The sequence below is a fragment of the Rhamphochromis longiceps genome, linkage group LG7, assembly GCF_057381845.1.
Source record: "Rhamphochromis longiceps isolate RC_006_pf linkage group LG7, R_longiceps_female_GT1.1, whole genome shotgun sequence".
Classification (NCBI taxonomy): domain Eukaryota; kingdom Metazoa; phylum Chordata; class Actinopteri; order Cichliformes; family Cichlidae; genus Rhamphochromis; species Rhamphochromis longiceps.
The window spans coordinates 31,121,372-31,136,464 of record NC_140563.1 but is presented as its reverse complement, the minus strand read 5'-3'; the positions used below and the strand labels follow the sequence as shown (position 1 = coordinate 31,136,464).

General features: G+C 41.1%; 1 protein-coding gene across 1 annotated transcript; it reads right to left on the bottom strand.

Moving 5' to 3' along the window:
- Window positions 1-9,512: 9,512 nt before the first annotated feature.
- On the bottom strand, window positions 9,513-12,106 carry ier5l (immediate early response 5-like). The gene has a single exon (XM_085413343.1). It carries the CDS (start codon window positions 11,924-11,926, stop codon window positions 11,045-11,047), a length of 882 nt encoding a protein of 293 aa, XP_085269469.1. The 5' UTR covers window positions 11,927-12,106; the 3' UTR covers window positions 9,513-11,044.
- Window positions 12,107-15,093: the final 2,987 nt, after the last annotated feature.

Sequence of the window (15,093 nt, the reverse complement as noted above, 5' to 3'; positions counted from 1 at the left end):
AACTACATGATGGTTCCTGCATTATATTAAATTAAACTTCTCATATAGCTTTTGAGTTGTAACTTCAAGACTTTAGAAATATGTGCAAGCAGAAAATTAAAAAGGTATTATATTGCATTCATACATTGTCTTCCACTTATCCGAAGTTGGGTTGTGGTAGCAGCCAGCTACGCAAGATGTTCCAGATGTCCTTCTCCCCAGCCACACTTTCCAATTTCTGCTGGAGGATCCCAACGGATTTCCAGACAGAGATGAGATATATAATCTCTCCACTGGGTTCAGGGTCTATCTCAGTTAGGTGTGCCCAGAAAACCTCTGGAGGCATCCTAACCACCTCAACTGGCTCCTTTCGACATGTAAAATCGACAGATAAAGAGTGATTCAGGAAACCCCAGTGAAGATTCAGAGCTCAAGAATCTCACCCATAAGTGACAAACTGGGGCCCTCTCCTGACTGAGGCCTTTGACATTTTATTAAAAAGTCCAACTTTACAGGAGAAATAACCATTTTTACAGCCTGCTACAGAAACAACTTTGGACTCTGCTGATGATGCAGTCGCTTTGACCATCCTTTATATACAGTCTATGTGAAAAAGGTCATACGTGCCAGTATAACCCAGAGTTTTAAGCATGTTAATAAACTCTGTGCCTGGCCCTCTCCCAGTGGGGCAGACATAGAAAGTATGGCCCTTACTGAAAATGATTTATAGCAATAATACTGAGCTGCCTGACTTTTGTACTGAAACATGAACTGCTCCACAGAAAAAGCCACCATTTAAAAAAAAAAAAAAAGAAAGAAAGAAAAGAAAAGCCAGGCATACACTCCCCTGTTTGTTCCTGTTAGCAGCCTGAACACGTTGCTCAACACCGCATGTGGTCTGTTAAACCAACCTTCTGTTCTCTGCTCGTGGGTTTGTGAACAAACTGATACTCTTACTGTTGTTTTACACTCACACATGTAGAGACAGAGAAATTTCATGAATCCAGAGAGATGTTTGCCTATTTTCTGTCGTCTTTAGGTGAAGCATCAGAATTATTTTACCTGGAAACATGGAGAGCTTTATGAACCACTGTCTCAATTGATCGTTCAGAAGTTTAAGTGCAGCTTGGTGAATTCTTTTGGAGCAGAAATGTGAAGCAAAGAAAGGCTGGATTTCATGGCCTCATTAGGAGGAATGTTTGGAATGGGACAGCTGCATCGACCCGTTCTGACATGTTTGGGCTTGAAATGTGGTCGAGCATGGAGGCAGTTTCTGAAATGGGATGCAGCTGCAGACTTAAGTTGGGGTAGAGTAGCGGTGGAAAGAAACCAAATATTCAAGTAACCTATTGTTCTTAATTTTAAAGCCTTTGTCTTCCAGTTTGAATCGTCTCTCGAATTCCACTGCACTGCAAAGTGAAATATTTCGCTTTTATTCAGCTTTCTAGTTTGTAATAATTTAGAAAAAAATCAGAATTTTAATGGACAGTAACTTTATTCTTCCACTTGGGGACATAAATTAATTAATTCTATGTGTCAGAAATGTGTCGATGAGCTAATAATGTTGGTGTGATGACATTTTAATAATACATGTATTCTAATAACATTTGTGGGTTATACTCATTTCTAGTATGTATGTCATATTTAATGATTTGTTACTTACTTTTTTTTATCCATATAATACAAATCAATACAATACAATACAGTTTTATTTATATAGCATATTGAAAAAGCCAAAGGCACACCAAAGGGCTTCACAATAATGCAGAGAATCAAAACAACAAAATAAAGCGCAAGATGCGTATTTCTGCACATAAGTGCATTAATAAATCAACTGTTAATTCCACTTCTGAGATTTCGCTCTTGCAAACAGGAAATAAACCTTAATTTTTTTAGTTTCAATTATTTTGTCATTTATACCAGCAATTTCTGTAATCTTTTTGTAAATGTATGCATTTTTGTGTCATTTTTAATGTATTTTGCTTATTTACATCTAATGTTATGTACATGTCCTTTATTTTTATATATACTTTATTTTTTTTCTTATTTCTGTTATGGGTACTTTATGTAACATCAAGTAGCTTTTAAACCACTTTACCATAACTGTGTCTTTATAAAGTTTTGATTGGATAAAACTGTCATTTTTAAATGATGTCACAACCTGGTTTTTAGTGTAGAATAACATCCAGCAGACTATCTGACACTGAAACGAGGACGTGACCTGTTTGTTTTTGTTTTAATGTCAAAATGTGACTCTCTCATCAATATGCATCATTAAGTATGCACAGGAGGTGTGGTCTGCTTTTTCATTCTAATTTATGATAATGAGGGCGGGGTCCAGTTGTCTTACAGTGAATGCAAAACAAAGTGGTCCACCCTGGTATGTAAATACAGGGGTGGTCTGTATGTAAATACAGACATGGTTGATTTATTTATTTTTAATTTCTCAATATGTAGGTAAGAGGGTATCGCTCTGTTTACTTTTTTAATATAAATATTTAACTGGCCATTGATTATTTTGATGACAGAAAAGTTATTTTATTTACTTCTTTTTTAAAAAGTCCCCTGAAAAAACCCCACTGTGATGACACCCATTCACCTCCTATATTTGAGTGGAGACAAAAGTCTCAGAAAACATCCCCAAACCTTAACAAATAAATCACAACTCTTTATTAAACACATTAGGCTGGTTTAAGCCATTATTATCCAATATATTCCAGTTGATTCATGTAAATAAGCAAATATCCTCAAACATATAAGTTAGTCATAGAGTTCTGCAGGGTTTTGTACCGGGACCTATAATTTTTATGTTAGGTATGCTTCCCTTTGGCAATATTATCAGAAAACATAGATTTTCATTGCTTTTCAGATGATACCCAGACTCAAATAATTTAGTTAACTACAGATGTTATATGAGACACAAAGGCCAATGACATTAAGTTTTCTACTCCTAATGTTAGACAAAATTGAGGTTCCTGTATTTAGAAACATGGTGACTCAACACATGCTTTAGATGCTACTACTGTGAAATCAAAATGAAACAGTGCATTCAAAAGGTTTTATAGGTGCATAAATCCTATAACATGCTACAACATGCTACAGTAGCAATGCTACTGTACCAAGGCAGATTGCTCAATTCCTGATGCTGTAGGAGGAGTTTGCTGACAAACAAATAAACAGGTTTGACATATTATAGTTAGATCAGTAAGCCGGCTTTCATTCATCTGCACAATATCGATAAAATGCCTAACATTAGAAACAAGATGTCTCAGAGTGGTGCTAAAAAACAAATTCATGCATTTGTTAGTTTTTGGCTGGACTACTTTAATCCTTTATTAACAGGTCGTTCTAAAAACGAATTGAAAAAGCCTTCAGTTGATTCAGAATGCTGCACTGTGAGCACTAACAGGAACAAGAATGAAAGCTCCTTCATTCGCTCCCTGTTAAATCCAGAATTGAATTTAGAATCCTTCTGGTTGGATGCAAAGTCAAGCCTCGTGTCCAAAACATTTTATCCCCGTGCTCTTAGACTGCAGGTTTACTTGTGCTTCATAGAGCTTTTAAAAGCAGAATGGGAGGCATAGCCTTTAGTTGTCAGACTACTCTTCTGTGAAACCAGCTTGGAAGTGTTTTTTGGATAAAGTTTATAGTTATTGTGTTATGCTTCATCTATAAAGTGCTTGTGAAATAGGACTGCTACATCATACTGGTCCAGTCTTTTACCTTTTCCTTTTATGCTGCTACAAACCCAAGGTGATGATTATCTATGATCCTTCACTCTCTGTGGATTTATACCTTTTTAAGCTTGCATCTTTTTCCCCTCTTACCTTTGTTTTCTGCATGTGTCTCCAGCTGGTTCCTGATCTGTTGTTACTGGTCCTCCACCAGTTTACCCAGTGTTTTATTGTCTGTTGTGTGTCTGTTCTCTTCTTTGCTCTCTTTGCTCTCCCCTCACCACCCCCAACCAGTGGCGGCAGATGGCCGACCTCCCTGAGCCTGGACCTGCTGGAGGTTCCTTCCTTTTAAAAGGGTCTTTTTTCTCTTTCCCCCCTCCCTCCTCGTTGTAATCAGGTTTTCTTCTAACCCAGGTGTAGGAACTATGAAAGGCACAACTTTCTATGAAAAGACACAAAAATATCTGATTTGTATAATGAAAGTGACAATTATTAAGATTGCTAACGTATGTAAAAACTTAAAATAATAATGGTGACTACTCTGGACCATTATTTGTTGCATTTATATACATATATAAACCAACAATGCAAATGCAAGATTGGCATTTAGATGCTTCTGGGACTGGCTACTTATGCAGAAAGGCAAATCTGGGGTAGACTGGACAACGTACAATTGAGGTATAAAAAATAAAATTCAAAACTGCTGTTGGTGAAACTTTAAATGTTGCCATGGCACCAGTTCCATATCCTTGAACAAAAGTTTCACAATTTAGAATCGCCAAGGTCTAGATAAAAATGACTGAACATTGAAGTCGATCCCATTAAATCTGAAGGGAGAGTTTTTATAAGACTTGAAAGTGGCAGACTTCTTGTTGGGTTTGTAGCTTCAAGAGTTCTGCGCAGACAGTCTAGCAGTCATCAAGAAAAACTCACCTGCCAGACTAAGGAAGCTGGTGTACAGTATATATCAGCCAAAAGATGGCCAAAGTGATGTTCATCTACATGCCAACCCACTCAGTGATTCAGAGGAATGCTGAAGAACTCGACTTGACCTGACTAGCAGTCAGGAAAACATCAAGCCAAGACTTAACAAAGCCAGAGGTGTGGCTCTATAACATCTGGAAGTCAAAACAATATGCTCTAGCTCTGAAACGGCACCATTGCGCCAAGACTACCATACAAGTCAAACTGTTTGATCAAAACTGCCTTCTACAGCTGTCTTAGAAGGCTCTACAAGCTAAAAAAAAAAAAGAGATCTCTGGCAACAACCTTTGGAAGATGAAAAGCTGCAACTCGAAATTAAGATAACATGGCTAAGGTTGCTCAGATTCATTTTAAGGATTCCCAGTGAAAGAGCTCCAAAAGCTGCCTTTAGACGGACTGCTGTTGGAAAGCTTTAAGAAGAGGTTTAAGATAACCTGAATGAGGACAATGATGTCAGAGTAAAATGAGATGGTGCTTTCATGGGGTGAAGCAAGTGCCAAACCCCAAGAACACATCCAGTGGAGGAGACGTAAATGTTTGCACCAATCTTTTTACATAGAAATGGTGATACACAGGGTTATTAAAGTTAACTAAAACTAGTAGCGGAAAGTATTTTATATTCAGTTAAAATAAAAATTAAAACTGACTAAAAAAATTCCATGAACTTTGGGAAACTAAAATAAAATAAAATATAGAGAAAAAGTTCTTAGTTTTAGCATTTGTCAGTTCAGTGAAATCTGTCATCACAGCTTGCCTGATGAGGCTTTAACAGATGCGTTTAGTTAGACTTCGATGTCTACGAGACCTCGAGTGAACTGATTTTGAAAAGTTAGTTGTACTTATTTCATCACTTATTTCTCCAAAATATTGCATCAAGCATGTGCCATTAATAATGAAAAAAGACTAAGACCAAACTTCAAACAACAAAAACTAAACTGAAATGAGCAAACCTGCTCTGGAAAACTGCTGTAAATGTGCTCCATGATGGCTGCTGTTGTGAATCAGTGCTATAAAATGGGAATAAATCCTAAATTTACCAAAGCCATAATAGTCAGAGCAGAAACCGATTAGAGTTCAGCTCACTTTGTCTGATCCTGATCCAGATCCTGGTCTGCATCAGATCCTGGTGACAAAAACCCTCCCTGACCTCCCTTCCCCCTCCCATCACACAACCTGTCTGACCTGTGTGGTCACTGCTGCCCCCTCCTCCCAGCACACCTATTCCCTACAGTCCACCTCCTCCCCCCTCTTTCACCCCTTCTGCTGTCACATGTGCCCCCCCCCCCCCTGCAAACCCCCCAACACATCAAACCCCTTCTCCTGACAAAGCCTCCCTCCCCCCTCAGTGCTGCCTCTGTTATCTTCCCCCTCCTCCTCCTTCTCATCCCCCTTCTTGTTGTTGTTCTTTCTCCAGCACCCCCACATAACAACAACAACAACCCCACATCACCCCCTGACACCTGGTATTGTCCTTTCCGGAGAACCAGGTGACCAGAAAAATTGTGAGATTAGTGAAATATTTGCTATTTTTTTATTGTGCATACGTCCTGATTTGATCTGGATAGCTGGTTAATTTGCTTCATAATCAGATTCTTTAAGAGTGCTAAATGTCTTACTACTGAATAATATTAGCAGATAAAACCAAAATGCATGAAATAACTTTATTTAAACATTTGACTTTGCTTGTGTGTATGTGTGTGCATTAGTGTGTGTGTGCATGGGTGTCAGTCTTTCCCACTCCAGATGGAGGAGCTGTGCATACACCAGAAAACAAAAGCACCATCTACACAGCAGTGAGAGGTCTGAGCCATGAGACATTTCTGGTATCGCTTCGTGTTTTTTATTGTGTTTTGAATCGTGGTTCAGAGCAGTAGGCAGACATTTTCTGTAAATAAATCCCCCTGCTTCCAATTTCCGCATAATTACACAATGCATTATCCACATTGCCTCATCACTTCAATTACAGCCTACCTACTGCAAGTTATTATGGGTAGCGGCGGCTGGAAAAAGCCTGCAGAGCTGGAGGAGCAGCAGCAGTAAGCGATGGATGTGATGTGCTGGGGAAGAGCGATGCCTCACTCTGATGTAAAAAACCCCAAAATACGAGCCAGCCGGGAAGAGGAGGAGGTGGAAAAAGAGGAGGAGGAGGAGGAGGGTGTTGAGGTCTGAGTGATGGAGGGAGGGTCAGCCCGAGGTGGCTCTGCTCTGCATACACAGCCCGGCTGATATCTTCATTCATTGATTTTAAAGAACACCACCAAGTGGCACAGAGCAGAGATAACAGGGCTCAAAGTTGTTGTTTTTTTTTTTCTGGAGGAGGAATTTGCAGGCTGAGATGTGAAGTGTGAGCTATGTCGCATATGGTAGAAGCAGTGCATCATGGGAGCAGGAGGCAAAATAGATAGCCGTTTAGCTCACAGAGTGTCTGATGATTCATTACTGATGACAAATTGGAGAAAAATGAAGAAATGTATTATAATCTAAGAAAACAGTGTTGTGCCTTTGCAATGGCCAATACATACTGTATGTACAACCGCCTCCAAAAGCCTGAATTTTACTGTTCTTAGTTGTTATATTATGTTTAGTGGATTTAATACTATTTAATCTAATGAAAAGAATACATATAATATATTAGCTTCATCGATTAAGATTGATATATGGTCATAAAGAAGAAAAACAGAGTATTTTATATTGTTAACACTCGGAGATGAAATTGACTTAAATCGTGTTAAAAATAATTCTAACCTAAATCAGTCATGAATTTTATAAGGAGTTAGGTTGCTATTAAATTGCCAAAAAGCTCAGTTTACCAGAAACGCAGAGTAAAATCTAGCTTAGCTTTTTTTTAAATACACCAAATAACACTTATAGAGTTCAGTAAGTAATGCTATATCTAGTTTTCTAATCTCTAATCATCTGTTTAATCCATTTAAAAGCTATATTTTAAATTATTAGCCTGTCATTTTTTGAGAGATAATAAATAAGACTAGATATTTTTTTCTGGGATTTATAATCTCTTGTTATAACTTATTAGTCTATGTATAGCCAGCAGGTAGTTAGCTTAGCTTATCTTAGCCTAACCTAGCTTAACTCTGCATAAAGAATCAGTGCAAGACAATGGCCGTGCTTTGTTTAAAGGTACTCACTCATTTGTTTTATTGTTATTATTACTACTATTTTATTTGGATCTTTTTATTTAAAAGCCAGTACCATATATAAAGTGATTAGCTTTCACTGGCCATGTTGTGGTCGTCACGTTGCTGTGAATCGCTTGTGGTGTGTATGTAGCTTAAGCTGAGAAAACTTTAAATCTGAATTCTTCTACTTTTGAATGGTTTTCATATTTCTCCTATTATTTGGTAGTTCATGGTCTCTGCTTGCTGTTTTGCCAGACTGGTATTTATGCAGCACTTTTCTATTTGACCACTCAAAATGATTTCTTACAACCAGAGGGATGCAATGGGGGAAACTCGGGGTTCGGTATCTTGACCAACTTGAGGAATTGGAGATCAACCCACTAACTTTCTGACCCACAGCCTCATCCTGTGTGGACGCCTCTTTATGGCTCTGTAATGTTTGTTTGTCACATTGGTCGCCATAGTGCTGTTGTACCATTTATTCAAGCGCTGATGTCACAACTAGTTGTTTCAGCATTCTCCTGAACAATCAGCCTCTACGCTAGGACAAAACCTCCACATCAGCACTGGTGTAGGAATAGATGAAGTCTCTAATCTGTGCATCTCTGACCTTTTGTAGTGTTATATCATTAAAATGGCACTATAAACCGTCACGATTGTACTCTTGTGTCTTCAGCCCAGCTTTGTCGGCAATGGCAACCACACAAGATTAGAAAAATTCAGAGGCCAGATTTGATGACAAAAATAATGATCATCATTTTTATTTCAACTGATATAAAGTATTTCTTGTCTTGTATGTTATCTTATGCCTCTCTGTGAGGGAAACAGCTAACCTGGCTTTATCGCCCAGTGGTTGAAGCACGCCCCCAACCTCATCAGGAGCCAAAGATATGATTGCACTCCCTAACTTCACTAATTCAAACAATTATCAATACTAACAACAACCAAGGGATACTGAGTTGATAGTGAAATAACAATCATCAGGATTATTTTAACCCTAACAGAAGTCATTTTAATGGAACTTAACGTCACTCTGTACTTTTTCTACCAGTCATTCACGCCCCTGTCCAGCAAAAGTGTGATTAGCTGTGAGTGTATATAAATCCAGATTTGAATAACTGACAGACCTTTGAATGTGACCCAGTAACACACATAACTGTAGCCTCAGACCAGCACACTGGTAGCTGTTGCTGTGTTGTTGTTGTTCCTACAACACTGTAATGTTGCTCCAGGAAGTGTTGTTGCAACTGACCAAACACGCTGCTGTGATGTCATCGGTTTGCAATTCAGGAGGTGGGGGGAAAACACCGGAAAAGTACTGAAGAGTGGCTCAGGCAGTGGCGAGAGCAGCACAGAGAGGAACACGGCGAATAAAAGGGGTCAAACCCAGGACTTTCACCTGGTAAAACCGGGCTCAGAGTCCCCCATGCGAAACGAAAATCAATCCTCAGCCGTTGTGTTTTTTGACAGACTATTTTGCTCTTGTGCTCAGCGGCAGTTTGGTTGAGTGTCGATGACTAAACCTGTTGGTTAGGTCTGAGAACAGATCATGGCTTGATGTTAAAATTTAGCCTTTCGGTGCTGGAAAGCCCCTCTGATGGCAAACAGCGGCTTTCAGCTCAGCGCAACTTTAACGCCTGTGCATCAAAGTGTGTCATTAATAATTTAGTGTGAGTCTGTGTGTGTGCATGATTATCAGGTTGCATCCCAGCACCTCATGTGGCAGTCAAACACAAGCTTTAAGGTTTTCATTTTTTATTAAGATTATAAATTTTAACAAATATTTTCTTGAACAGTTTTACCCGGTGATATACAATTTATTAAGCACAAAAATACAAGAATAACAACAAAATATGTAGAGAATGGCTGAATACTCTCTTTATTTTGGTACACATAGTGCTCATAAAGCTAACGCATGGATTCTCAGGTTATGGCTAAAAACATGAGCTTGCCTTTTTAAAACAAAAGGACTAAAAATCAATCATTCTCTTTTATTTATGTACTTTTTGTGTATTTTTGTACAAAGTGAAACTCACAAAACCAAAGCTGGAATCATGAATTGCTGTGAAAGGCTTTGAGCAACAACCATGATTAAGAAAACAATGTCAGACTGTCAGAAATGAGCCGGACTGTTTACTACCACACGCTGGAAGGGAGGTGGGAGCGGAGGTGCAGAGACGACCACGTGGAATAAAGTGTTGGCACTCCATCAAGCGATATGAGCTGCTTCAGAGTCCGTGTACCTTCAAGAGTGTTTTCTGGGGAGTGAGTTCTCGAACGTGGTGCTTCACAGGACGACAAAGCTGTTGGGAGTGTGCAAGATCAGTTTGAGAGTTTCAGGACGGGAGAGGACGGCAGACACATTCAGTCACTTCCAATAATGGACTTTCTGTTTATGACAATAGCTAGCAGTAGTGTGCATTGGATTTAAGGCAAAGGATCCATTTCTGTCAGATTTTATGAAAAGCCTGCACATGACACCAACAACTCTCCCGCCTCTCCCTGTCAAAGAACTATTATCATTAAATTGCTCATTTAATAAATAGCTTTTCTTCTTTTTCTTTTTTTCCTTGCAAAAATAAAGTCGATTTAGACACTGTAAGGGGAGAGTGGGCTCAGCTGGAATGCCTCCATTTCCTCCAATTAGAAGCATTGCTATTGATTTGTAAGACACAAGTGTGCTTTGAGGTACAATTCAGTTGGAGTTGTTGATTTATTTAGCACATGGGATTTTATTATGGCTGACACTGGAAAAGGCGGGCAGGAAGGGGGAGCTGGAACACACAAACTTAAAACTGGAAACTTTCTTTGCCCAATTCTGAAGAAAGGGGAGTACAAGCTGACCCCTAAATGTCCCCATAAGGGCCCAAATTTCTGTAACCTAGTTTCCACAAAATAAGAGGCTAAATTTGCAAAACTGTTAGGGAAAAGTGACAGCTGTAGTTAGCAGCATTGCTGTGAATACAAGCGCTAAAACTGACCCCCTGTTTACCACTTGTGTCTCATGATAAGTTTCCCTCTCCTGTGACCATGCCATGTTACTGAAGGTGCAAAAGCGTCCACATTTCTGCAGAGTTTCTCTCACTTTCTGCTAGAATGTTGCGATTCTGTAAACTTTCTGGGACCTCAGAACGTTTAAAGTTTGAAGCAAACTGACCCCCCACCCCCCCCCCCCCCACCCCCTCATCACCCACACAGGAGCTGGACGCATCACACAGTCCCGCTCCAGCTGAGCCCGCTCTCCCCTCCCCAAAACAAAAAGTGTTCCATTCAAAACGCGACGATGGCTCGGGTCCACGCTCCGAGGCTGGCTAGGGCTTGCTTGCTACAGATCTGCTCCAAGTCCGCCTGCCTGCTCAGCAGCCCCGAAAACCCCGAGCCGAAGATGGAGATCAGATTGGAGATGTTGGAAGTGTCTGTATAGTCCGGGGCAGAGTAGGAGCAGTCCTCGCGTTTGGCCCGTTTGCGAGCCGCCGTGAAGTCCGGCGCTTCCTCCGCGTCCGACGCGCAGCAGCCGAACTCCACCTTCCGCTTCTTGGCTGGGGACTGCGCGCTCTGGCCGCACTGGAGCGCGTCGCAGCAGCAGTCCTGGTGGAGGTAGCCGTTCTCCACCGTGGTCACCACATGCGTGTCCAGGTCCAACACCGTGGTCTTGTTGCAGTGCGCGCTGCTGTTTGCGGGACACTGCTCGCAGAGCGGCGCGGGGGGCGCCTCCATGCAGCAGCTGCGGTAATAGGAGGGCTCCGGCTCTTTGCAGCCGTCCTCCAACAGGGAGCAGCCGGCCACAGTACCCGCCGCCCGGCAATGCGCCGCGCCTCTGTGGCACGGAGAGCCGCACGCGCTCGCCTCCTCTGCGCAGCAAGCAGTCCGCGCCTGCTCCTCGTCCTCCGCGTCCTCCGCCTCCAGATCCAGCGGGTTGAGCTCCTGGATCTCATTGCAGACAGTCATCACCTCCTCGTACTGCTGCATCCTGTAGATCTCCGCGTACTTCTCTTTGATGTAGACCTGCCTGGCGTTCCTCAGCACGTAGGAGACCAGCAGGTTTTTGTGCAGCTTGATTCCTCCTCTCTGCGTCCTGGAGTTGTGGATCTTCATTAAGGAAATGGAGATCAGGCTCTGCGCGTCCACGGCGCACTCCATGGTGCTGATCATTGCTCCGTTCCCCCGGTCAGCCTCCAGCTCCTCTCCGGGAGAGAGAAAGCGGCTCTCAGCTATCTCAGCGGGGCTCGTTTGGTTCCAGGAGAAAGGTTCAAGTGAGCTCTGTGGAGACACATTGGACACAAAGATCCGCCTCCCTCTGAAAGCCAGCAATCATTTGCAGATGCCCTAAAACCAGAATGTATATATAGCCTAGAAACAGCGCCCGCCCACTTCTGCGGGAGCCAATCAGCCGCCTGGGATCTGCTGAGTGACAAGCAGGAGCTCTGGAAATATGTCGCACTCGACCAATCAGCTTCAGGCGGTTCCTCTGTACTATTCAAATTCCACCCAGGCTGTCTACCAGGAATGTCCTCATTTCAGCTGCCTGTAGCTGCAACTCCGAAAACCAGCCAGTCTCTGAGTGAAAGACTTCCACACAGGTTTAAAAGTAAAGAAACTTCTTTATTTTGACGTCTGGATCAAGTAGCTGAAGAAATAAATATTAAGTTTGTTCCCTGCAGTATAATGCAGGGAACAAACTGCTTTATAATGGAAAATAGGGAAAAAAAAGAAAAAGGGTACAATTATAAAAGCAAAAATACAGGTAGGTCAAATCTTTGACAGAAAAATTACAACAAAACTGTGCTTTCTTACATATTTATACATATGAAACATATATATATATATATATATATATATATATATATATATATATATATATATATATATATATATATATATATATATATATATATATATATATATATATATATATATGGTTGCGGGTTTCACTGATGAGGAAATGCTCAGTTTGGCTTTTTAACACAACAGATGCAAATTCTGCATATTCAGAAAAAATGAAGCAGGAAAGCCTGCTTCATTCAGTTGATTCACAAACATCCATCCACGATGAATAATGATAGGTAATTATAGTCTTCATAAATTCATAAAACACCATGCTTTCATGACTTTCTTTTAAATCAAAGAAATATTCCCATAGACTGAACATAAAAGATGGACATATGCACTGTGACATCATCCACAAATTATTTGTTTTCTGGAGCCAGAAGTGACCATATTTGGATGGAGGTCTAAGTTACCAGCTAGTGCTTATTGTAAATGTGCAATATACAAAAACAGATATCTGCTAATTAATGGATGGACTGATAGGAAAATTAACCATGTGGTCAACTAACCACATTTATTCCATTAAAAATCTCTAAAAGCACAAACATGGTCCAGCTCAGGGACTCCAACTGGCTGGGGTGAATCCAAGCAGACTTTTCTTCTGCTGTAAAATTAGACTTTTTAACTTGGTAGTATGGACATTAGAGGAACTGCAGCTTTTCAGTTTGAAGACTGTTGAGTTGTTTAGATTATCCAGGTAGGGATGCTGTTCTCTCTAGACTGTTGGGTGGAGGCAGAAATTAGTGATGAACCTTTTTTATTGTTATATAAGTCTCCACTTGTTCCACAAAAATGTGGAAATTAGCACTTTTCGAGTCTTTGTCAGTCTCCTGTTACGATATCAGTAAGAATATACAGATATCTGACTGATATCAGTATAGCCTGGTTTCTCTGACTCGTTGGGCAGAAATCAAGCTGTGGTCAACTGCCGGAATATTTCATTTTGCACACAGTTAAATGAAGGCAGGAGTTTTCACAGGCAATAATAATAAGACTGTTAGATATTTCTGGCCCGCAGGGACTGGAAGAAGATCTGCAGTGCGTTTGTGTTGCAAACTGAAAGCGCACAGTTGGGTTTAGTCATTATGAGTAGGCAGACAAAAGAGCACAACACAGGGTTCTGCAGTAATCACGCACTATTTCATGTCTGACTCAAGCTTGTCCTGTACAAGAATTTCCATTTTATGGATGCAGTAAAAGCACATAAGCAGAAAGCAGTGCTGCTGAAAACTGGAGCAGAAATACTTGATGGCCACTAGATGGTGGCTCCACAAACTCTCCCAGCTGCACAGGAGTCCTGTCAAAAAGCCCCAGCATCTTTCTGTAATTAGACAGCCAGCTCTTCGTCGTGTTTGCTGCTCTTTCTAGTGGAAATTTGAGACTGATTGTGCACTGAGGCTTAAAGAGAAGTATGCTTTGGTACTGGTTGGTGGATTGATCGCTTGCTGAACCTATCACCGTAAACAGGGGTGGATTAGCTTTGGAAAAACCCTTGACACTCTTGGACAAAATCAGAACAAAAATCGGCCTCCCGATTGTTTGGACCTCTAGAATGTGCTCAAACATGGCCCAATTCAAAAGGCAGTGAAAAGAGAGAAAACCCACACTGCTCATGTATGAGCACATTGTGCAGGAAACCAGCCTTGCAGGGGCCCCTACAGATTAATTATAGGTTCAAAAGCTTGCCATGTGAGTGCAATAACCTGTGTTGAACCTGTAGAGGCCAGTGCAGCACTAGTTTTCTGCCCTATGTGATTAGTGTTTTGTTACTCTTTCCAAATCCCCCCTCTGAGGTGGGACGGCGCTTCCACACAGCCCACCGAGTGCAACCAGATATTTATTCTCACGGCAGAAGGCTCAGAAAGCTCCTCCTGGATGAGCCCAGGACCATGCTGAGGGATGGCTGCTTGTAATGTTCTCTGTGAATGATGAATGCAGAGTGTGACACACACACACACACACACACACACACACACACACACACACACACACACACACACACACACACACACACACACACACACATGTAGACTCTCATCTTTTCTTCCAGAGGAGGTAGCTGTTTGCAAAGAGGAGCTCGCCCCAGAGGGTCTGCAGCCCTGACACAGAAAAGGTTTCCTTCAGTTTAGTATAAAAACACGAATATCTGCAAAAATAAAGGCTTGATGGAAGAGCTACAGATTCAACATAAGAAGCATGCGAGGCACATTTGTCTAACGAGGACAGCTCAGGCATGTTTTTTCTTTTTTAAAATCTGCGAACGATGTCCCTGAATACAAATTTAATGACAGCTAAAGAAAAGGACTGAATATGAAATAACATGGTTTCACAAGGGGTTCAGTGTGAGAGGCCTGAGTTATGAGTCTGCCATCGGACCAAGAGAGGACATCTGGACCACCAGGGAACTCCATACTCACTTTATCCAAGTGGAAGCTCTGTGAAACACTAAGCTGTAATATAATTCAAACCATAAAGACCATTCTGCTCATTTC

Coding starts and splice junctions, on each gene's coding strand:
- ier5l (XM_085413343.1), bottom strand. CDS start 11,926: ATGATCAGCACCATGGAGTGCGCCGTGGACGCGCAGAGCCTGATCTCC.